Source organism: Stegostoma tigrinum, chromosome 49 (genome assembly GCF_030684315.1).
Source record: "Stegostoma tigrinum isolate sSteTig4 chromosome 49, sSteTig4.hap1, whole genome shotgun sequence".
In the NCBI taxonomy this organism is placed as follows: domain Eukaryota; kingdom Metazoa; phylum Chordata; class Chondrichthyes; order Orectolobiformes; family Stegostomatidae; genus Stegostoma; species Stegostoma tigrinum.
In genome coordinates this window covers 1697366-1722159 of record NC_081402.1, presented here as the reverse complement: position 1 = coordinate 1722159, position 24794 = coordinate 1697366, and the positions used below count along the sequence as shown (strand labels likewise).

General features: G+C 50.2%; 1 protein-coding gene across 3 annotated transcripts in view; it reads right to left on the bottom strand.

The window, feature by feature from the left end:
* Positions 1 to 18062, bottom strand: part of LOC125450015 (microphthalmia-associated transcription factor-like) — a 34900-nt gene extending 16838 nt beyond the window's left edge. For 2 of the 3 annotated variants that reach the window (XM_048525942.2, XM_048525944.2), the window contains exons 1-3: positions 17770 to 18062; positions 9693 to 9809; positions 6404 to 6647 (exon numbers count right to left, since the gene is read on the bottom strand). In XM_048525942.2, the coding sequence (XP_048381899.1) occupies positions 6404 to 6647; positions 9693 to 9809; positions 17770 to 17867 (459 nt within the window). In that variant the 5' untranslated portion in view covers positions 17868 to 18062. The remainder of the gene's footprint in view (positions 1 to 6403; positions 6648 to 9692; positions 9810 to 17769) is intronic. The other variant, XM_048525943.2, reaches the window with a different exon arrangement.
* Between the last annotated feature and the right edge of the window lie 6732 nt (positions 18063 to 24794).

Here is a 24794-nt window from a genome sequence, read left to right as displayed (position 1 = left end):
CCTCCGCAGCCCCGTTAGTGCTATCACATCTTTCCTACGGTGTGCTGCTCAGAACAGCACACAGTATTCCGAACCAAAGCTCTGTTCCGCCCCAACGTAACCTTCCCTCGGCTTGACAGAAGCAAATGTCCCACATGCCTGCTTGATATTTTCTTTCCCTTTATTTGTTTGTGGGATGAGGGCAGCATTTATTGCCCATCCCTAATTGCCCCAGAGCACAGCTCCGAGTCAATCACATTGCTGTGGGTCTGGAGTCACGTGCAGGCCAGACCAGGTAAGGATGGCAGTTTCCTTCCCTAAAAGGACATCAATGAACCAGGTGGGCTGCTCCTGACAATCAACAATGGACTCACGGTCATCATTAGTCTGTTAACTCCAGGTATTTTATCGAATTCAAATTCCACCGTTTGCCGAGGTGGGATTGGAACCTGGGTCCCCGGGATGTTTTCCGGGTCTCTGGGTTAGCAGTCCAGCGATAATGCCACTAGGCCATAGACTCCCCATGCCCCACCAAACTGCCCTGCTGCCTCGGGGAAAACGTGTGCCACCCTCTGACAACACCAAGCTGACTATCTCTGCTTGCACCTTGCTTCTCTTAACGGAGATTTATTCTCTCCTTCAGAATTTTCTCCAAATTGTTTTGCTCCCGCAGATCCAAAACCGTCCGGTCCATCTCTACCATGCTTCTTGAGCTGTACAACCACATTAGTTATTCGCCAGTCCGCTGGCAGCTCCCCTGCGGCCAGAGAGAAACTGAAGCATTGGGCGCCATGGCGACTCGGTGGTTAGCACTAATGCCCCACAGCACCAGGGACCTGGGTTCGATTCCACCCTCGGGCGACTTTCGGTGTGGGGTTTGCACACTCTCCCCGTGTGCAAGATGCGCAGGTTGGGGTGGATTGATCATGCTAAATTGCCCTCAGTGCCCAGGAATGTGCAGGCTATGTTTGACTCACCCTGGGAAATGCAGGGTTGTAGCGACAGAGGAGGAGGGTGCATATGGGTAGGACGCTCTTTGGGCGGTCCATGTGGACCCGATGGGCTGTACGACCTGCTTCCACACTTTAGGGGTTCGATGAAAATTTGGGTCAGGGCTCCTGCGATTTTCTCCCTCGTCTTGAACAGCAGCCTGGGATACTCGGAGATTTGATAGTTAGGGGAAAACAGACAGACTGCAGACATGAATCCAGGATGATGCGTTGCTCTCCTGCGTTAGCATCAAGGAGGTTACCGATCAGAAGCAGAGCCCCTGAAATGGAGATGGACGAACTACCAACAGTCATGGGCAACATTGGCAACGAAGCAGAGATGGAGTTCTGCACCTAGAGCTGAAGAAACTACGCAGGCAATTGTTCTAGGGTTGCTACCATTAGTACTCTGGGATGAAGATGATCAGTTCTCCGCAGGCTTGCCATGTACACCAGATGTGGTCTCACCAGTGCCCTGTGTCACTGAAGCATAACGGCCCCAATACCCTGTTCAGTTCCTCTTGCAATAAATGACGAAATTCCATTTGCTTTCCTAATAACTTGCTGTCCCCCGATTCATGCGTTAGGACACCGGGGTCCTTCTGCACTTAAGTGCTCAGCAATTTTTCACTATTTATCAGGCAAAATGTTTTAATCAGAGGGTGGCAGGAATTGGGTACTTTCTGCCCGTAAGGGTAGTTGATACAGAAAATCTCATAACATTGAAGTATTTAGAGATACTAAGACATGCAAGGTTACGGGCCAAATGCTGGGAAATGGAATCAGAGAAGTTAGGCACTCGTTTTTGACTGGCCCTCACCCGATGGGCCAAACGGCACCTTTCTGTGCGGTAGATCTCCAAATCTCACTATACCACATCATTCGCCATTCACTTCATAATCTGCCTTCCCAGCTCTGCCAACAATTTGCATCATTCTATACGGCAACTCACTTCCTTGCTTTTGTAGAGTCAGCACAGCACAGGAACAGGCCCTTCGGCCCACCAAGCCAAACTAAAAACTAACCTCATGCTCTTGTTCGGCTCGCATCTATTCCCTCCCTATTCATGTAAACATCCAGATGCCTCTCAAATATCACCAAAGTGCCTCCTTCCACCACATCCTCTGGCCATGAGTTCCAGGGTCTGCATGAAAAACTTCCCTCACACATCTTGCTTAAATTTTCCCTCTCTCACCTTCAACCCGTGCCCCCTTGTAGTTGAAACTTCAACCCTGGGAAAACGCCTCTGACTATCCACTCTATCTATGCCTCTCTATATTTTTGTCGATCTGTACCAGGTCTCCTCTCAGCCTTTCCAATGAAAACAATTCTAGTCTTTTCAACCGTTCCTCATTGCCAGTGCCCTGGAGACCAGGCAACATCCTGGTGAATGTTCTCTGCACCCTCTCCAAAGATTCCACATCGTTCTGGTAATGTGGTGACCAAAACTGCTCACAATACTGCAGATGAGAGCCCAGCAGGGGTTTTATTCAGCTGGTGTGGTTTGCCAACTCTTGTAAGACCATGCCCTGGCCGATAACAGCAAACATAGCACGTGCCTTCTTAATCATTCTAGCCATCTGTGTTGTCACTTTTAGAAAACAGTGGGCCTGCAAGGCCAGACCCTTTAGTCCAACTCTTTCACGCCACGTTAGGTCGGCCACATGTGGGCATACTGCGTGTTGCTCTGGTCACCACACTATAGAAAGCATTTGACTGCACGAGAGATCACAGAAGACATTCACTGGGATGTTGACTGGGCGGACGCGATTCAGCTAGGGGAAAGAGACACTAGACGGGCTGGGCCGGAGCAAATTAATGCAGACGCTGGAATCTGTACTGAAAACAAACAAAAATGCTGGAGATCACAGCGGATCAGGCAGCATCGATGCAGAGAAAGCAAGCTAATGTTTCGAGCCTCGATGACTCTTCAATGACCTGGTGCGAGGGCTGGAGCTGTTCTCCTTCGCACAAAGAAGGCTTTGAGAATCTGACTGAGGCAAATAAAGTTCTGAAGAGCTGAGGCAGGTTCGACAGATTTGAAGAAAACATTTTTCACCCAGCGGCTTGTGCATCTAGGACTCATTGACTGAACCGGGGCGGGGTAGGAGGCAGTAGCCCTCGAAATATTCCAGAATTATTTAAAATGAGCATTGAAACACCATTGAATTTACGGCTGCGGCCAAGCGCAGGATCAGAACTGATAGATGCGACGATAGCGTGGAATCGGTCCAGCAACAGGAAGCAATAAATGCTTTTCAGTAAAACCTCCCAGGCATCAGCGCGGGATCTTTGCTTGTCTTGACACAAATTACTAACATAAGCTTTTGTGTCCATGGCACAACGTCAAAGTCTGCAATTACTGTGAAACTTTGAAACATTGTGAACTGAGGAAGAAGATCTAGAGAAGACTTAAAAGCACAAATTAGTGCGAAAACAAATTAGCCTTTTCCCCAGGATATATGAGTCCCAAACTAGAGGCATGGGGTTAAGGTGAGAGGGGAAAGAGACCTGAGGGGCATGGAACGAGCTGCCAGAGGAAGTGGTGCAGGCTGGTACAATTACAACATTTAAAAGACATCTGGGTGGATAACTGAGAAAGGAAGGGTTTAGAAGGGTATGCTGGCAAATGGGACTTGGGTCAGGATATCTGGTCCATACAGACAAGTTGGAATGAAGGGTCTGCTTCTGGACCGTACAGCTCTACACTCTCATAAGCACAAACGGCAAATGGAGTTCAGTTCAAAGAAACATTAGATGAATTATTTTGGTAGAAAAACAGGGTGAGATAGCACAAAGTAAAGGGCACATTTCCGAAATGGACGTAGGTGCGTGGGTATAAATCAGAGGCTGCAGCACAGGTTGAGAACGTGGTTAATAAAGCACACGGTATCTGGAGATTTATTAATAGAGGTACACAGTAAGGGAGTTACGTCAAATAGTGTCAAATACAGGTTCAGCCTCAATTCAGGGTTGCGTCCCATTGCAGGGGCCACATTTTAGAAAGGATGTGAAGGCGCAGGAGAGTGTTTAAGCCATCTGCGGAAAAGATTCACAGGAACAATTCCAAAGATGAGAAACTTCAGTCACGTGGAGTTTGGAGAAGTCGGGACTGTTTTCCAGGCAGGAGGCTGATAGAAGATCTGACACATATGCTCAAAATGACGGCTGAACAGATATTTCGCGTCGTTCTTCACAAACACTGGAGGGTATATTTTGAAGGTGAGGGGAGAAAGATTTAAAAAAATGACGAGGGGCGATTTTGTTTTTAAAAAAAGTGTGGAATGAACTTCCAGTTCAAAGTACAGTTACAACATTTAAAAGAGATTTGCATAGGTACATTAAAAGAATTGTATAGAGGACTTTGGGTCAAGTGGGCAGGACTAGTTTATTTGGAATAACGGTCAGCATGGACCAGAGGATCTGTTCCCACACTGTATGACTCCGTAATGTTCAATCACCGGGGAAGAATTACCGAGTGAATTTCAGGAACTTTGGGCTAATGAGGTGCCAGGTCCTGACAAAAATGGCTGGAATACGGCAGGGAGAAACTGATCAAGAACCAGAGGCCACAGATTTGAAAGGAGTGAACAAAAAAGAGTGACGGAACTAAAAACCTTTCCATACAGCGAGTGGTTAGAGTCTGAAATCCAAGCGTATTCCTAAGGCAGGTTCATTCAAATTGGATTATTATCTGCAAGGCAAAGGTAGAATCCGAGATAACAGAGTGTGGAGCTGGATGGACTCTGCAGGCCGAGCAGCATCTTAGGAGCAGGATCTAAGGGTCTAGGCCCAAAGCGTCAGCTTTCCTGCTCCTAAGATGCTGCTCAGCCTGCTGGGCCCAACCAGCTGCGCACCTTGTTATCTCAGATTCTGCAGCTCCCCGAGGGCAGAATGTAGCTGGGCGAACTGCTGATTGAAAGACACAACGGGCCAAATGGCCTACTTCAGTACAGTTACCAGTTCTGTGACGGAGGAGATGAATGGAACAGACTGGACTGCTCGAGAAAGAGACAACATTGACTCAGTCATGAAGTTGTACGGGACGGACGCAGAGTCTTCGGCCCAACTCAGCCATGTCAACCAGAAACTTTAATACAATCTAGTCCCATTTGTCAGTACTTGGCTCTATCCCTCTAAACCCTTCCGACTCATATACCTCTCCAGATGCCTTTTAAATGTGATAATTATACCAGGCTCTGGCAGCTCATTCCACACAAGCACCACCCTCTGTGGGGAATAGCTGTCCCTTTTAAAGCTTTCCCCCTCCCACCTTAAACTTACGCCCTCCGGCTTTGGGGTCCCCCTCTCCAGGGGGAAAGGGACCTTGGCTATTCACCCTACCCACGCCCTTCATGACCTTATAAACCCCTGTAAGGCCACCCCTCAGACTCCTGTGGGGGAATAGCCAGACCCTATTCAGGGCCTTCCCCTAGTCCGAACCCGCCAGCCCCCGGCGACATCACCGTCAGTCTTTCCTGCGCCCTTATGACTCTACGATTAAGCAGAATGGCAGAGCGGGCTCTCGAACACTATACAGCATAATGCACTGACTAGTTCCTTTGTGCTTACCCCTCGACAAATGTAGAACATTACAGGGCAGCACAGGCCCTTTGGCCCTCGATGTTGTGCCGACCTGTGAAACCAATCTGAAGCCCATCTAACCTACACTATCCCGTTATCATCCATATGTTTATCCAATGAGCATTTAAATGTCCTTAAAGTTGGCGAGTCTACTACTGTTGCAGGCAGGGCATTCCACGCCCTTACTACTCTCTGAGTGAAGAAACTACCCCTGACATCTGTCCTATATCTATCACCCCGCAATTTAAAGCTATGTTCCCTCATGCTAGCCATCTCCATCCAAGGAAAAAGGCTCCACTATCCATCCTATCTAATCCTCTGACCACCTTGTATGTCTCTATTAAGTTGCCTTTTAACCTTCTTCTCTCTAACGAAAACAGCCTCAAGTTCTTCAGCCTTTCCTCATAAGACCTTCCCTTCATACCAGGCAACATCCTGGTAAATCTCCTCTGCACCCTTTCCAATGCTTCCACATCCTTCCTATAATGGGGCGACCAGAACTGTACGCAATACTCTAAGTGCGGCCGCACCAGAGTTTTGTACAGCTTCAACGTGATCTCGTGGCTTGCTCTACCAATAAAACTTAACACACCGTATGCCTTCTTAACAACTCTATCAATCTGGGTGGCAACTTTCAGGGATCTATGCATGTGGACACTGAGATCTCTCTGCTCATCCACACCACCAAGAATCTTACCATTAGCCCAGTACTCTGTATTCCTGTTACTCCTTCCAAAGAAGGAAGAAAGCATTTAGTTGAATGAGGGTCTGCGGGAGAATTCTAGGCCATTTGCCTGGGCTGTCTCCAAGTCCAACACCCACAATCCCTGTCCCTGTGGCCACTGACTCACCTTCAAGATCTCCATAGGGACCTGGGCCTTGGCTGGCAGCGCCAAGGGCCCGTTGACGTCGATGGCATGGGAGAAGCTGGCAGGGGCCCGCTCTTGCTGGAGTCGAGCGGCTGCCTGCTGCTCCTTCCTCTCCTGCTCCTGCGCCTGCTCGCGCATCAGCTGTTGCCTGAGCAGCACCCGGGACGACATGGTGGGAGCGGCCACGGCCTGTTTCGCTTTGACTGGCTGAGAGGCAGAGCTGGCGTTGAGGGAAGGAGAGAGAGAGAGACGAGACAGCGTGAGTTGACAAATGGGTTGTCTCTGGGAGAGGTGACAGTCACAGCTCTCTCAGGGCGGCACAACATTCAGGAACAAGCAGAGGAATAACCAAACTCACAAGCAAAGATAGCTTCGGCCGAAACAAACAAAGGGGGAGTGAGGTGAGCTGCTTGTTCTCTGGCAGGCATTCATCTCAAAAGCCCAGTCTGTTTTGTGACTACGGCAGTTTGAACAAGTCAGATTTTCCCTCAAGTAACCAGCAATTACCCTGAACTACACAATTTCCAAGAAAGGCCACGTTTGAAGAAGAGTTTAACGGATCTTTTGACTGATACCTTCAAAAAAAAAAAGACACCACAGCATCTCCTTGACCCATCAAGTCCACAAAAATTATACAATATGAGGCATCTCACAACAAGCAATCCACCATGACTGACTACGCTGAGAGCTGTTTGCTGCACTGGGCTCCATAATTCTTCCCTTAAATCTCTCCGACACACACACACACACACACTCAGCACCTTCTCCCAAATCGACCTCTACCTGAACCTAAAATCTTAGCCGTCGTTGGGCTCAGTGTAAAACCTCGCGTTCCAATCCCTTTAAAAAGGGAAGTTTTGGAATCGTAAAAGTCGACCACTCTGCTCCTCAAGCCCGTATCCACCCTCTGAACAGCATCCTACCTCGACCCATTCCCCCAAATAAGTACAATTATTTTATCTACGTGCACATTTTGCCACTCACCTCCTCCTACCCGCACTTCCAAATCACTCCCACCCTACTCAGTTCTCTGCGACCCCTTTCTCCTGCTCCTCCGCTCGTTCCAAGAACACCGCCCCCACGCATCTCGCCGACTTCCAGAGCCCCAAAACAAAATAAGCCGAGCTCTTCCCAGCCCCTGAACTACGTATAATCTCTGGGATCCAACCTGCTTTTGCACCTTAAGCATCAGAAGCCCAGTCCGTTTCCTTAAGATCACCTTCACCACACCACCCCCCCCCATACCTTTCGACTCACAACTGACTTTCTTTTTAAAAAGCCTCTCACGCTCCCACAAAGCCATTTTGTGACAAATTCAAACCCTAAACCTTGCCCGAGAGCCTGTTCAAAATCCGCAGTCAAGCCTCCTGCCAAAATAGAACGCTGGACAAAGGAGGGTGTAAGTTTGTACAGGGGGCAAGAGAGAGGGAGAGGAGTGGGCCTGGGGGGAGAACGGGTGTGGGAATCGGGCCCGCGTGCCAGGCTGGGACCACAGACCCATCCTGATGGTGTCGATCATTTGCCCCTGTCAAAGCAAGGTACGGGCAAACTGGGTATTAGTGGAAGCCAGTCTCCCAACTGGCCTCCGCGACCCATCTCCTATCCTTTTCCAAGCCATCTCAACCCTGGCAGCCCTCACCCTCTCTGTGCTATGAAGTAACTCACTGAAAGCAGCCGGGGCAGAGATGGAGAGAGCTCAGCACATTCTTACTCGGCTCCCACCCCCCACAACCGCAGCCTTGCTCGAAACCCAATACAGGAACTCTCTGCCGCACACAAGCCATGTTTGCGCTGAACAGCTTCTGCTGATTCATCATAGTTTCATTTGTCCCCACGCCCTCTTCCCTTCTATTGCGGGCTGCCCGGTTCCTGCTTCCTCTCACGAAAGGCTGCCAGGATGGGAGTCAGCACTCTAAAGCATCCAGCACTTGCAAAACCCCTCTCGCTCAGACAGGCCCCCGGGCTCACTACAGAAACCCCTCTCGCTTGGACTGGCCCCGGGCTCGCTATGGGGAGAGAAGAATGGCTGGAACGGAGACAGGATCAGGTGGGATCTGTGAGGAGGTGGTGAGGGCGAGAGGTGGACAGAGCGAGCGAAACAGCCAGAGGGGGCTAGAGCGAGCCAGATGGGGAGGGGAGTGTTGGTGGGTAGACAGCCCAAGAGAGATGGACAGGGTGAGCGGGAGTGAGCGAGAGAGCAAGTAAGAGAGAGGCAGGCAGTGCGAGTGATCGAGAGAGTGAACAAGAGATGGACAGGGTTAGGGTGAGCGTGAGACAGACTGGGCAAACGCAAGAAGGCAGCACAAACGATGGCGAGCCAAGGGGAAGAGAGCGCGAAAGCAAGAGCGAGACCCCAGGCAGACAGACAGAAGAGAGGGAGAGTGGGGGAGAGCGAGGGACACAGACTGAGGCAAACAGACAGAGAGGGAGCACAAGAAAGAGACAGACAAAGGGGGAGAGGGAGAGGGAAGCAGACAGACTCACAGAAAGACAGAAAGGGGGGGGGGGACAGACAGCGAGGGAGACAGAGAGACAGGGAGGGCGAGAGAGACAGACACAGACAGAGACAGAGAGACAGAGAGAGACAGAGAGAGACAGAGAGAGACAGAGAGAGACAGAGAGAGACAGAGAGAGACAGAGAGAGACAGAGAGAGACAGAGAGACAGAGAGACAGACAGAGAGACAGACAGAGAGACAGACAGAGAGACAGACAGAGAGACAGACAGAGAGACAGACAGAGAGACAGACAGAGAGACAGACAGAGAGACAGACAGAGAGACAGACAGAGAGACAGACAGAGAGACAGACAGAGAGACAGACAGAGAGACAGACAGAGAGACAGACAGACAAGTGCCTCAGCGAATGTAATGAACATTAGAAAAATGGTGGGGGAAGGTGACATCAGTTTGTGGCCCAAATTGGAGGAGCACAGAGTAGGCAAAATCAGTTAGGTTAAAGAAATAAGGAGAAACCAGGAACTGGAAGGGGGAGCGAGAATCTTCCTCTTTAAAATCAAGATACCGTGCAAGTTGAGCAATCAGTGATCATGGGTGACCCAGTGGCAGCCTCAATGAGGAATCAAATGTCACTGTTTAGGTTTTTTTGTCGAAGTTCTGGCGTTGGAAGACATGAGACCTGATTGGGGAGCTTCTGAAGCAGACATGGCACCACATTCCCCAGCAGTCTGAGAAATGCAACTAAGGGGAGAGGGGCAGGCAGAGGGAATACGACGCACGAGGGAACGGGAGAAAGAGACAGAGGTACCACAAACCTGTCGGTGATGGGCTGGCTTTTTATTTCGTAGTAACTCTCGGAGCTTTTCGGACACAGTAACTCGCTGACATCAATGTCAGCGACAATCCCAGACTCAGGCTGTGCTGAGTTCACACTGGAATCACACAGAGAAAGAGAGAGAGCGAGAGAGATACATTATTATCAAAGAGTCTAGGCATGACCCAAACTGTGTCACGGCTACGACAGTGAAGGAGACCCAGCAGTAGTACATGCTAAGAGGAGAATTCACTGCCCTCCGCTTCCTGGGGCCTGACGCCCTCTCCGAACCCCACAGAGCCTGCTCTCCCCTCGCGGACCTGCGCAACCCAGTCTCTCCTGGTGCCACACGGCCTCGGCGGGACACCAGCCCACGCCCGGCGTCGCTCCCCCTCCCTGAGCTGTTTCTGGCCCACCCCTATCCTTGGATACCACGCGGTCTCTCTCCCGTCCCCTCCCCGGCTCGGAGCTCTCAGTCCATGACTCGTCACAACCTCCCCATTCCCCATGCCGAACTTGTCCCGATAGCTGGATTTCTCACGCAGCACCCCGTCCTCCTCGTCACACAGGGTCTGAGACGGTCAATGAACTGCTTTAACCGCCACTTCCTAGCACTTGGCCCGCAGCCTTGCGGGTACACACCTAAATACTCCAATGATACGAAGGTTTATGCCTCTACAGGCAGTAAGTTCCAGATTTTCTGGGGGGAGAGGCCAAGTGGTGTTATCGCTGGGCTGTTAATCCCAGATCATGCTCCGGGGACCCGGGTTCGGATCCTGCCATGCTACATGGCGGAATTCAAATTTAAATAATATCTGGAATTAAGAATATAACGATGACCGTGACTCCAGTGTCGATTGTTAGAAAATCCCATCTGGTACAGTGATGTCCTTTAGGGAAGGAAACTGCCATCCTTACCCAGTCTGGCCTACATGTGACTCCAGACCCACAGCAATGTGGGTGACTCTTAACTGCCCTCTGGGCAATTAGGGACGGGCAATAAATGCTGCCCGGCCAGTGACATTCCATGAATGAAAAATTCTCACCACCTGAGTGAAAGAAATTTCCTCACTGTATCACTCGCCTCTTCCTTTAAATCTATGTCCCCTGGTCATTTCTCCCTCCACCAGGGAAAGGGCCCTCATAACTTTATTTCTGTCCCCTCTCAATGTCCTATGCTCAAAGGGAAACAACTCCAGTCTGTTCAAAGACAGCAGGAACTGCAGATGCTGGAGAATCCGAGATAACAAGGTGTAGAGCTGGGAGAACGCAGCAGGCCCAGCAGCATCAGAGGAGCAGGAAGGCTGACGTTTCGGGCCTAGATTCCTGAAGAAGGGTCTAGGCCCGAAACGTCAGCCTTCCTGCTCCTCTGACGCTGCTTGGCCTGCTGCGTTCTCCCAGCTCTGCACCTTGCTATCCCCGGCCTGTACAGTCTCTTTTAAATACTGAAATATTTCAACGCAGGCAATATCCCGGTAAATCTCCTCTGCATCCTCTCCAGTGCTGACAAATCCCTCACAGAACTCCTAAACTGCTCACAGAACTCTAGCTGTGGCCTCACCAATATGCTATACAATTCCAGCATAGCTTCCCATTTTGCAACTCTGCACCACATGCGCTGACAATCATTTTATTCAGCTGTCCTGCCATCTGATCACCAAGGGTGCAGTCGCACATTGCGAAAACAGACCCTCCTAGGGCAGCACAGTGACTCAGTGGTTAGCACCACAGCCTCACTGCAGTAGGGACCCAGGTTTGATTCTACCCTCGGGCGACCATCCATGGGGAGTTTGCACATTCTCTGTGTGTCTGTGCTCTGCGTTCCTCCCACAGTCCAAAGACGCGCAGGTTGGGGTGGGATGGCCGTGCTAAATTGCCCCGTTGTGTGCAGGCTAGGTGGGTTAGCCACGGGAAGGGCAGGGTTACTGGGACTCGCTGGGGAAGCTGCCCTAAAAAGAATGCAAACCCTTTGGTCCAACCAGACCACAGTGACCTTGCTCCCAAACTACATTAGTCCCACCGGCTGGCGCTTGGCCCATAACTCTCCAGACATTTCTGTTTCATGTACGTATCCAATAGTCTTTTAAACATTATAGCTGCACCCACATCCGTCACTTCCTCTGGCAGGTCATTCCACACACATAAGAACATGAGAACTAGGAGCAGGAGTAGGCCGTTCGGCCCATCGAGCCTGCTGCGCCATTCAATAAGATCATGGCTGATCTTTTCGTGGACTCGGATCCACTGACCCGCGTTCTCACCAAATTCCTTTATTGTTCAAAAAAAAACCTACCTTAGCCTTAAAAACAATTTACTGAAGTCACGTCAACTACTTCACTGGGCAAGGAATTCCATAGATTAACAACCCTCTGAGTGAAGAAGTTCCTTCTCAATTCAGTCCTAAATCTGCTCCCTTTAATCTTGAGGCATCTAGACAGGTATGTGGGTGGGATAGATAAGGAGGGCCAAACACAGGCAAAGGGGCTTAAGATTAATTGTGAGAAGTCGGCAACATGGGCACGTTGTGCTGAAAGGGGGCGGGGTGAAAATGCTGTAGACCTCTACGATTCTACAAATTGCCCCCAGCGTCCAGAGATGTGCACCTGAAGTGAGTTAACCAAGGGGATGCGGGGTTATGGGGATAGGGTGGGCGGTTCTACCCGCTCATCAGGGGATCAGTGTTGACACGATGGGCCGAATGGCTTGCTTCCGCACTGGAGAGCTTGATTCTCCATCCCTGGTACAGTCATGGCCTCACTTTGCCATGCCTCCAGGCCCTTCCCTATACTCGCCCAGACTGTCCCTCCAGATGCCTCCCTGTGATCGCTCCACTGTGCCACCAGGGCAGGGCCTGGCACAATCTCAGCTGCACCTGATGCCTCCCTATGTTTCCTTCCCAGAGTGCTATCCCAGCCCCTTGACAGACCCCAACCGGTTGTCCTTGGACGTTGCAAGAGACCAGTTGGCAGCTATGGCCCCCGCCTCCTCCTCCTCCTGCTACCCTGAAGGGCCAGACAACCCTCTCTTCGGGCTGGAGCTGACCTTCACACCAAGGAGTGGAGGCAGGGAGAGTGAGAACCAACCTTAGCACTGCGGAGTTGGGGTGGGGGATTTTTGGCACATCCTTTGTACCTGGGGTGGGATGAAAGAATGAGAATGATGTCTGCGCCTGATCTCAGCGCCACACCAAGGGAGAATTATTTGCGGTGGGGGATAATTATTACAATCGGTGGGAATTAGTTCCAGTCAAACACAATGCAGAAGACAGTGAGCGAGAAGCGCGTAAAATGTCACCTCTGGGACTTCAATGCACCTCACCTGAAGGAGCGCAGCGGCATCGTCATAAAGGAGACTGCTGTTAGACTCGGTCTACTGCAGCTGGTGAGGGCAACAAGCCAAATTATGCACAGGATCTTGTACAATTCTCACCGTCTGTCCACTACAGTATCGGTACCGACTGCAGTTACTACACAGTCAAGAGTCTTATTGTCACTCTTAATAGTCAGACAGCACAGCCAACATAAACCCAAGCTAAACTAGCCCCACCGGCCTGCGCTTGGCCCATATCTCTCCAGACATTTCTTACTCATGTATTTATCCAAATGTCTTTTAAATGTTGTACCCACATCCTCCACTTCATTCTACACACCAGTCACTTTTTTAAAGTTGCCCTCATGTCTTTTAAATTTTTCTTTCACCTTAAAAATATGCCCCTAGTCTTGAAATCCCCCACTCTAAGGAAACGACAGCTGCCATTCATCTTATCTACACCTTTCATGACTTTATAAACCTCATCCCTCAAGCTCCGACGCTCCAATGAATAAAGTCCCAGCCTATCTAGTCTCTCCTTATAACTCAAATCCTCTGTTCCTGGCAACATCCACGCAAATCTTTTCTGAACCCTCTCCAGCTTAATATCTTTCCTATAAAACGGTAACCAAACTGGCCACAGCACTCCAGAAAATGACTTACTAACCTCTCCATGATGCCCCAACTCCTAAACTCAGAGGTCTGAGCTATGAAGGCAAGCATGCTCAACGCATAAAACACCGTCAATAAGGAATACAAACTTTAACAAGTTGTGTACGTGAACCAAGGTCCCTCTGATCTTCAACACTACCCAAGGCTCTAATTTTAACTGTATTGGTCCTGTCCTTAATTCCTCACGTTTGTCCAAATTATAGACAATCTGCCACTCAGCCCACTGACCCACTTGATCTCTGTATTCATAGATAACCTTCTTCATTGTCCACTAACTTACTAAGCAAATCTAGTCGAACTGTGTTACCATCGTCCTGAACTGGGTCTGGCATCAAACAGATCAGGTAGCTGAAAACTAAGCATCCATTAGGCATTGTGGACCATTGCTAGCAGTAGAATTGTGTACCAACACAGCCCCCCTCTCAACGGCCATGCCAGGAGTAGCACCAGGCCTGCTTAAAAAGGAGGCACCAACCCAATTAAGGTACAAAACAGGATTGGCAGCTTGCCAAACAGCAGAAGCAACACACGGGGCTTGGCAATCCAACAACTAGCAGGTCAGCTCCAAGCACGCAGTCCTGTCACGGCCCGCCACAAATGACAGGAGAGAATTAAACTCGTGGCAAGAGGATGCTCCACAAGGATCCCCAACCTCAGGGGAGTCCAGAACTTCAGTGCAAAAACAGTAAGGTTGAAGCCGAAAGCGTCAAGCGGACGAACCATCCCCCAGAGGCCCTGATCCCCGGTCCCTCCAAGCCGTATGGAGAAACGGCTAGGGGCAATCGGCTGTACAAGGGCATATGCCCAGACAACATTCCAGCAATAGGACTGTGCTCCAGAACTGACCAGGCATGCGGCCAAACTGTCGTGGGGGAGGGGGGGAGGGCCTACAATGCGGTGGCACACTCAACAAAGTGAACAATTGCTGGCACACCCAGCGCACAGAAAAGTAAGACAAATTCAAGCCAGACATTTTCCTTCAGTCTACTCGCAGTCCAAAGCCAAAGCGAAGGAAGTGGCTGTAGTAGCAAGCCACACTGGCAGCGGAATAGTCTGGTCACTGATGCTCAGCCTGGCTTTCACCAGAGCGGCTCCTGACCTCATTACAACATTGGTCCGAACACAGACAGCTTAATCGAGAGGTGGGCCCACGGTACTTGCCGTTGGCATCCAGACAACGTTTGCCCAGGGTTGATCTCCCAGCTCGACGGCTGCAGCAGGTGGGGAGATGCCAGGCCGGGAGGTTATAGCATGTGGTCGAACATCCTTCCGCTGCTATGGGCAGTCCACAATGCACCATGGAAGCCCAGGTTCGAGGCGCCCGATCTGTCCAACATTCAGCACGTTGACAGTGCCACATGACGGATAGCAACCTAGGAGGTCATTTTGCCCGTCAAGCCCGCTCTGCCTTTCCATTATGCACATCAAACGCTTCAACGCCTTTCACTACAACCCTTTACCGCCATTACTGAGCCTCCACAGGCCTCAGGGGAAGAGAACTCCAAACATTCACCATTCTCTGAGGAAAATAACCATCTCCTGACCGCGGCACTAAATGGCATCCCCCTTATTTTAAGTTGTGCTCCCAGGTTCTAGACTACCCCCCCCCCACCAACAAAGGAAAAAAAAAAATTTTACCTAACTCCTTCTATGGCAATAAATATCTTCCTGAGACAAGGAGACACCTAGAACTGTGTATGTCATCTAATCCAGCTCCTAAAAAAAAAACTGATGCAAAACTTCACTACTCCTGAACTCAAATTCCCTTGGATGATGGTTAACACTCCGTTGGCCTTGCTAAAAGCTGGCTGCATCTGCAGGTTAGCTTTCAGTGACTTACTCACAAGGACACCCGTATCTCTTTGCTAAAGATCGCTTTCAAACCTATCGTCACTTAAGAAAACTCCTGCACTTCTCCTTGTCTTAATGTGGATAATCTCACCTTCTGCTACATTCATATTCTGTCTACCATTTCTCACCCAATCACTGAACCAGCCCAAATCCTTACACCTTCCTTGGAAGTCTGTAAATTTGAAAATATTGCATTTGCTCCCTGTGTCCAAATCATTCACATTTATTACTAACTGCTGGGACCGAAGCCAATGTGAATGACTCATTCGTTCCTACTCTTGTTTTCCACATTTAAGCTTGTTAGATGGGATCGTCAATGCCTCCCGGACATCTGGGTATCAAGAAGCCCAAGCAAAACAGGAATCAATCAGAATTGGGGTGGGGGGGAACTCTTTTGTTGGAGTTATAACCAGCACAATGTTTGTGGTTGTTGGGGGTCAGTCATCTCAACTCCCGGGCATCTTTCTTTGCAGAATTCTCTTCATCATAAGGTCAGAAGTGGGAGGACGTTTACTGACGATCGCACAGTGACCAGCACAGATATTGAGGAGGCCTGCAAACCGGGAGACCTCAGCAACATCCTGGTTTGGGATGACCAGTAACATTCTGGCGGTTATCCTTGACCAGGAACTGATTGGGGAACAGTTGTACGAATGCAGTGACCAGAAGAGGAGATCAGAGGCTAGGTTTTCAGAGGGAGGGAGGTAGCTAGCTCACTACCTGTGCGTGACCCACAAAGACAAGTCAGGAGTGTGATGAAAATTTCTTGCTTGTCGAGATCAATGCAGCTGTGACAGCACTGCATGAGCTTGATACCACCGCGGACAAAGCAGCCCGTTGGATCGACTGACCTGCTCCCTTTCCCACAGCAGCATGGTCGCAGCAGTGTGTACCACCTACAAGACTGGAGTAACTCAGCAAGACTCCTTTAACAGCATCTTCCCAACTGGACTCTTCTCCCATACAGGGCAACGGCAGCAGACGCGCAGGAATACGACCTCAGCCAGCTCCCCTCACATTTCTTCCTCATAACTATGATCACCGATACTTTGGGTCAAAATCCTGAAACTCCCTTCCTAACAGCACTGTTTTCAAATGACTACAGCAGTTTAAGAAGGCAGCTCTCCCACCGCTCACCTTCTTCAGAGCAGCAAACAATTCGAGTGAGGAGAAAAATCATTTTTACACAGAGTGGGTGATAGCTTTTACATTGAGAGGTATAATCTTTCCGCTAAGGGGCACTTTTTGGAATGACATTCGTGCCCAACCCTACAAACTGTTTCCACTTTCCTACCTCTCACTTCCTGCCCCATTCCAGCTGCCTTCTTGTGTGCACTTCTCCAAATCCTTTTTTCGATACCCACAACTGCACACACACAGTCTTAACCCTAAACAACAGCAGAGGTAGCAAGCTGCTGAAGGAGGGTCCCGACCCGCAATGTCAGCTTTCGGGCTCTGATGCTGCCAGGCCCTGCTGTTTTCCTCCAGATCCACACTGTGTTACCCAAAACAACGCCTGCTTGTCTGTCCCTATCCCACTGCACCACTTCCGACTTCAACGCACCCATCCTCGCTTGCCCACACACTTCTGCCTAGGGTGGAGGTAACTTTTATGAGGGGGCAGAGTTTGAAATGAGTGGAGGTAGGGATAGGGGAGACATTGGAGGTTGGTTCTTTACTCAGAGTGTGATAGGGTATGGAATGCATTGCCAGGGAGGGTAGTGGAGTCAGCCTCATTAGGGGCATTTAAGCAGCTATTAGATGGGCATATGGATGATAGTGTAAGGCAGGGGTAAACGTTTACGGTAAAGGTTCGGCACAACATCGTGGGCCGAAGGGCCTGAATCGTGCTGTACTGTTCTACGTTCTACCCTGCCTCACCCCCTTACCTCTGCTCTCAACCTCAAGGTCCCACATGCCACATCACCTCCTTGTCTCTTACCCTCACCATACTGGCTTCCTTACATCCCCATCCTACCTCACCCTTTCTTACCCTAGCAGCTACACTACCGCACCCCCCCCCCCCAGCTCATACCCCCTATTCCTACATGCCCCACCCAGAGAGCCACCTCTCCTTGTATTCCCCCCAACACCCCCATACCCCCTATTTCTACGTGCCCCACCCAGACAGCCACCTCTCCTTGTATTCCCCCCAACCCCCTATTCCTACGTGCCCCACCCATGGAGCCACCCTTACATCCCATCATCTCCTTGTATTCCGCCCCCACCCCCCAAGTCTCCCTCACCTCAGCAGATTGAGAAGCTCCGAGCTGCAGTCGACGATCACGTACAGATTCTCGGAGGGGAGCCCGGCGTCCGGTGCTCCCGGCCCGGCATCAGACATCTCCGCCCGGAGCCCACGGCCAGGAAGGGTGGTTGGGTGCGTTTGTTTGGGGAGAATCTCCGCAGGGCTGTCCGTCCACCCCGCCCCCCCCAGGGGCTGGGGACCGGGGGAATCTCCGGGAGGGGGTCCCGGGAGGAAAGTCCCCGAAACGAAACCCAATGTATCCAAACGCAGGAAACTTCCCCAGGCGGAAATGCGGCCGGCCAATCGCAGGCCGCGGCCGCTGACGGACAGCTTCCCCGGCCAATGGGCGGCGGTCGGGCCGACCAATCAGCAGCGGGAGGGTTCCGGATTGGGCGGGAATAGCCCCAAAACACAGACCTCGGATCAGAGAGAGGCAGAGAGGCCCCCACCCACCCAACCACAGTAACATTACTCACCCATAGTAACATTACACCCCCTCGCAGTAACATTACTCACTCACACAGTAACATTACACCCCTTGCAGTAACATTACTCACCCAGACAGTAACATTACTCACTCACACAGTAACATTACACCCCTTGCAGTAACATTACTCACCCACACAGTAACATTACTCCCCCAGACAGTAACATTACTCACTCACACAGTAACATTACACCCCTTGCAGTAACATTACTCACCCACACAGTAACATTACACCCCCACAGTAACAACATTTCCCCCCACAGTAACATTACCCCCTCACAGTAACATTACCCCCTCACAGGAACATTACCCCCCCGTAACAACATTACCCCCCAGAAACATTACCCCCACACAAGAACATTACACCCCCAACAGCATTACTCACCCACACAGTAACATTACTCCCTCACAGTAATATTACCCCAAACACTAACATTACCCCCTCACACTAACATTACCACCCCACACAGTAACATTACCCCCCACAGTAACAACATTACCCCCCACACAGTAACATTACCCCCACAGGAACATTTCCCGCACACCGTAACATTACCCCCCACAGTAACAACATTACCCCCCCACAGAAACAACATTACCTCTCACACAGGAACATTACTCACCCACAGTAACATTACTCACCCACAGTAACATTACTTCCCCACACAGTACCCCCCAGTATCAACAGTTACCCCAAAGTAATAACATTACCCCTCAACAATAACATTACCCCACAACAGGAGCAACATTATTCCCCCCACACAGTAACCACATTACCCCTTCAGTAGCAACATTACCCCCCCACAGTAACAACATTACCCCCCGCACAGTAACATTGCCACCCCACACAGTAACCACATTACCCCCCAGTAACAACAATACCCCCCAGTAAAAACATTATCGCCTCACACAGTAACATTACCCCCCATTGTAACAAGACCCCCCACAGGAACAACATTATGCCCATGACAAAATTACCCCCCATAACAATACCTCCCAGTAACAACATTATCACCTCACACTGTAACATTACCCCCCCCATAGTAACAAGACTCCCCGCCACAGTAATATTACCCCCCAAAGGAACTACATTACCCTTCACAGTAACCACTTTACCCCCCTCACAGTAACCACAATACCCCCCTCACAGTGACAACATTACCCCCCGTCACAGTAACCACATTACCACCACCACACAGTAACCACATTCCACCCCCTCACAGTAACCACATTACCCCCTCACAGTAACCACGTTACCCCTTCAGTAGCAACATTACCCCCCCACAGTAACAACATTACCCCCCCGCACAGTAACATTGCCACCCCACACAGTAACCACATTACCCCCCAGTAACAACAATACCCCCCAGTAAAAACATTATCGCCTCACACAGTAACATTACCCCCCATTGTAACAAGACCCCCCACAGGAACAACATTATGCCCATGACAAAATTACCCCCCATAACAATACCTCCCAGTAACAACATTATCACCTCACACTGTAACATTACCCCCCCATAGTAACAAGACTCCCCACCACAGTAATATTACCCCCCAAAGGAACTACATTACCCTTCACAGTAACCACTTTACCCCCCCTCACAGTAACCACAATACCCCCCTCACAGTGACAACATTACCCCCCGTCACAGTAACCACATTACCACCACCACACAGTAACCACATTCCACCCCCTCACAGTAACCACATTACCCCCTCACAGTAACCACATTACCCCCCTCACAGTAACCACATTACCGCCCAACAGTAACCACATTACACCCCCAACAGTAACCACATTACCCCCCCAGTATCAACAGTTACCCCAAAGTAATAACATTACCCCCCAACAATAACATTACCCCACAACAGGAGCAACATTATTCACCCCCACACAGCAACCACATTACCCCCCACAGTAACAACATTACCCCTCCACAGTAACATTACCCCCCACCGTAACATTACCCCCCCCGCACAGTAACATTGCCACCCCACACAGCAACCACATTACCCCACCACACAGTAATCACATTACCCCCCAGTAACAACATTACCCCCCCAGTAAAAACATTATCACCTCACACAGTAACATTACCCCCTATAGTAACAAGACCCCCCACCACAGTAATATTACCCCCCACAGGAACAACATTATGCCCATGACAAAATTACCCCCCAGTAACAACATTATCACCTCACACTGTAACATTACCCCCCCATAGTAACAAGACTCTCCACCACAGTAATATAACCCCCCAAAGGAACTACATTACCCCTCACAGTGACCACATTACCCCCCCTCACAGTAACCACATTACTCCCTCACCGTAACCACCTTACCCCCCTCACAGTAACCACATTAACTCCCACGTAACAACAGTTACCCAAAAGTAACAACACTATCGCCTCACACAGTAACATTACCCCCCCCCATAGTAACATTACCACCTGCCTCAGTAACATTGCACCCCCACAGGAACAACATTACCCCCATAACAAAATTACGCCCACAGTACCATTACTGCGCCACAAGAACATTGCCCCACACTGTAATATTACCCCCAACAATAACAACATCACCCCCCAACAGGAACATTACCCACCCCAGGAACATTACCCCCCCAACAGTAACATTACTCCCCAACAGTAACAACATTACCCCTCCACAGTAACATTACCCCCCACAGTAATAACATTACCACCCCTCACAGGAACCACATTCCCCCCTACACAGTAACCACATTACCCTGCCAGTAACAACAGTTACCCAAAAGTAACAACATTATCGCCTCACACAGGAACATTACCCCCCATAGTAACACTACCCCCTCCACAGTAACACTATCCCCCCACAGGAAAAACATTACACCCATAACAAAATTATCCCCAGTAACATTAACCCCCCAAAGGAATTACATTACCCCTCCCATAGTAAACACATTACCCCCACTCAGTAACATTACCCCCCCCACAGAAACAACAAAACCCCTCTCACAGTAACAACAGTACACCCCCACAGTAACAACATTACCACCCCACACAGTAACAACAATATGCCCCACAGTAACAAAATTACCACCCCTAGTATCAACAGTTACCCCAAAGTAATAACATTAGCAGCCCTCACAGTGTTCACATTACCCCCCCCTCACAGTGACCACATTAACCCCCGTCACAGTGACCACATTACCCCCCTCAACAGTAAACACATTACCCCCCTCACAGTAACCACATTCCACCCACTCACAGTAACCACATTACCCCCCCCTCACAGTAACCACATTTCCCTCCCAACAGTAACCACATTACCCCCCCACACGGTGACCACATTACCCCCATCACAGTAACCACATTACCACCCCTCACAGTAACCACATTACCCCCCCACAGTAACCACATTACCCCCATCACAGTAAACACATTACCCCACTCACAGTAACATTTTCCCCCTCACAGTAACCACATTACCCCCCCTCACAGTAACCACATTACCCCACCCTCACAGTTACCACATTAACCCCCACCCTCACAGTTACCACATTACCCCCCACCCTCACAGTAACCACATTACCCCCCTCACAGTAACCACATTACCCCCCCTCACAGTAACCACCTTACACCCTCCCTCACAGTTACCACATTACCCCCCTCACAGTTACCACATTACCCCCCTCACAGTAACCACATCACCCCCCCTCACAGTAACCACATTACCCCCCACACAGTAACCACATTACCCCCCTCACAGTTACCACATTACCCCCCCTCACAGTAACCACATTACCCCCCCAACAGTAACCACATTACCCCCCACCCTCACAGTAACCACATTACCCCCCCGCACAGTAACCACATTATCCCCCTCACAGTAACCAAATTATCCCCCTCACAGTAACCACATTACCCCCCTCACAGTAACCACATTACCCCACCTCAAAGTAACCACATTACCCCCCTCACAGTAACATTACCCCCCCTCACAGTAACCACCCTACCCCCCACCCTCACAGTTACCACATTACCCCCCCTCACAGTTTCCACATTACCCCCCTCACAGTAACCACATCACCCCCCTCACATTAACCACATTACCCCCCTCACAGTAACCACATCACCCCCCTCACATTAACCACATTACCCCCCCAACAGTAACCACATTACCCCCCCTCACAGTAACCACATTACCCCCCCTCACAGTAACCACATTACCCCCCCTCACAGTTACCACATTACCCCCCACCCTCACAGTAACCACGTTACCCCCCCTGCACAGTAACCACATTACCCCCCTCACAGTAACATTACCCCCCTCACAGTAACCACATTACCCCCCACAGTAAACACATTACCCCCATCACAGTAACCACATCACCCCCCCTCATATTAACCACATTACCCCCCCTCACAGTAACCACATTATCCCCCCCTCACATTAACCACATTACCCCCCTCACATTAACCACATTACCCCCCCTCACAGTAACCACATTATCCCCCCCTCACAATAACCACATTACCCCCCGTACAGTAACCACATTACCCCCCTCACAGTAACCACATTACCCCCTCACAGTAACACATTACCCCCCTCACAGTGACCACATTACCCCCCTCACAGTGACCACATTACCCCCCCTCACCGTAACCACATTACCCCCCCTCACAGTAACCACATTAACTCCCACAGTAACAACAGTTACCCAAAAGTAACAACACTATCACCTCACACAGTAACATTACCCCCCCATAGTAACATTACCACCTGCCTCAGTAACATTGCACCCCCACAGGAACAACATTACCCCCATAACAAAATTACGCCCACAGTACCATTACTGCACCACAGGAACATTGCCCCACACTGTAATATTACCCCCAACAATAACAACATCACCCCCCAACAGGAACATTACCCACCCCAGGAACATTACCCCCCCAACAGTAACATTACTCCCCAACAGTAACAACATTACCCCTCCACAGTAACATTACCCCCCACAGTAATAACATTACCACCCCTCACAGGAACCACATTCCCCCTCCACAGTAACATTACCCCCCACAGTAATAACATTACCACCCCTCACAGGAACCACATTCCCCCCTACACAGTAACCACATTACCCTGCCAGTAACAACAGTTACCCAAAAGTAACAACATTATCGCCTCACACAGGAACATTACCCCCCATAGTAACACTACCCCCTCCACAGTAACACTATCCCCCCACAGGAAAAACATTACACCCATAACAAAATTATCCCCAGTAACATTAACCCCCCAAAGGAATTACATTACCCCCCCCATAGTAAACACATTACCCCCACTCAGTAGCATTACCCCCCCACAGAAACAACAAAACCCCTCTCACAGTAACAACAGTACACCCCCACAGTAACAACATTACCACCCCACACAGTAACAACAATATGCCCCACAGTAACAAAATTACCACCCCTAGTATCAACAGTTACCCCAAAGTAATAACATTAGCAGCCCTCACAGTGTTCACATTACCCCCCCCTTACAGTGACCACATTACCCCCCGTCACAGTGACCACATTACCCCACTCAACAGTAACCACATTACCCCCCTCACAGTAACCACATTCCACCCCCTCACAGTAACCACATAACCCCCCCTCACAGTAACGACATTTCCCTCCCAACAGTAACCACATTACCCCCCCCACACGGTGACCACATTACCCCCATCACAGTAACCACATTACCACCTCTCACAGTAACCATATTATCCCCCCACAGTAACCACATTACCCCCATCACAGTAACCACATTACCCCCCTCACAGTAACATTTTCCCCCTCACAGTAACCACATTACCCCCCTCACAGTAACCACATTACCCCCCTCACAGTAACCACATAACCCCACCCTCACAGTTACCACATTAACCCCCACCCTCACAGTTACCACATTACCCCCCTCACAGTAACCACATTACCCCCCCTCACAGTAACCACCTTACACCCACCCTCACAGTTACCACATTACCCCCCTCACAGTTACCACATTACCCCCCACACAGTAACCACATCACCCCCCCCTCACAGTAACCACATTACCCCCCACACAGTAACCACATTACCCCCCTCACAGTTACCACATTACCCCCCCCTCACAGTAACCACATTACCCCCCCCCGCACAGTAACCACATTACCCCCCCAACAGTAACCACATTACCCCCCCTCACAGTAACCACATACCCCACCCTCACAGTTACCACATTACCCCCCACCCTCACAGTAACCACATTACCCCCCCGGCACAGTAACCACATTATCCCCCTCACAGTAACCAAATTATCCCCCTCACAGAAACCACATTACCCCCCTCACAGTAACCACATTACCCCACCTCAAAGTAACCACATTACCCCCCTCACAGTAACATTACCCCCCTCACAGTAACCACATTTTTGCCCCACAGTAACCACATTACCCCCCTCACAGTAACCACATTACCCCCCTCACAGTAACCACATTACCCCCCCTCACAGTAACCAC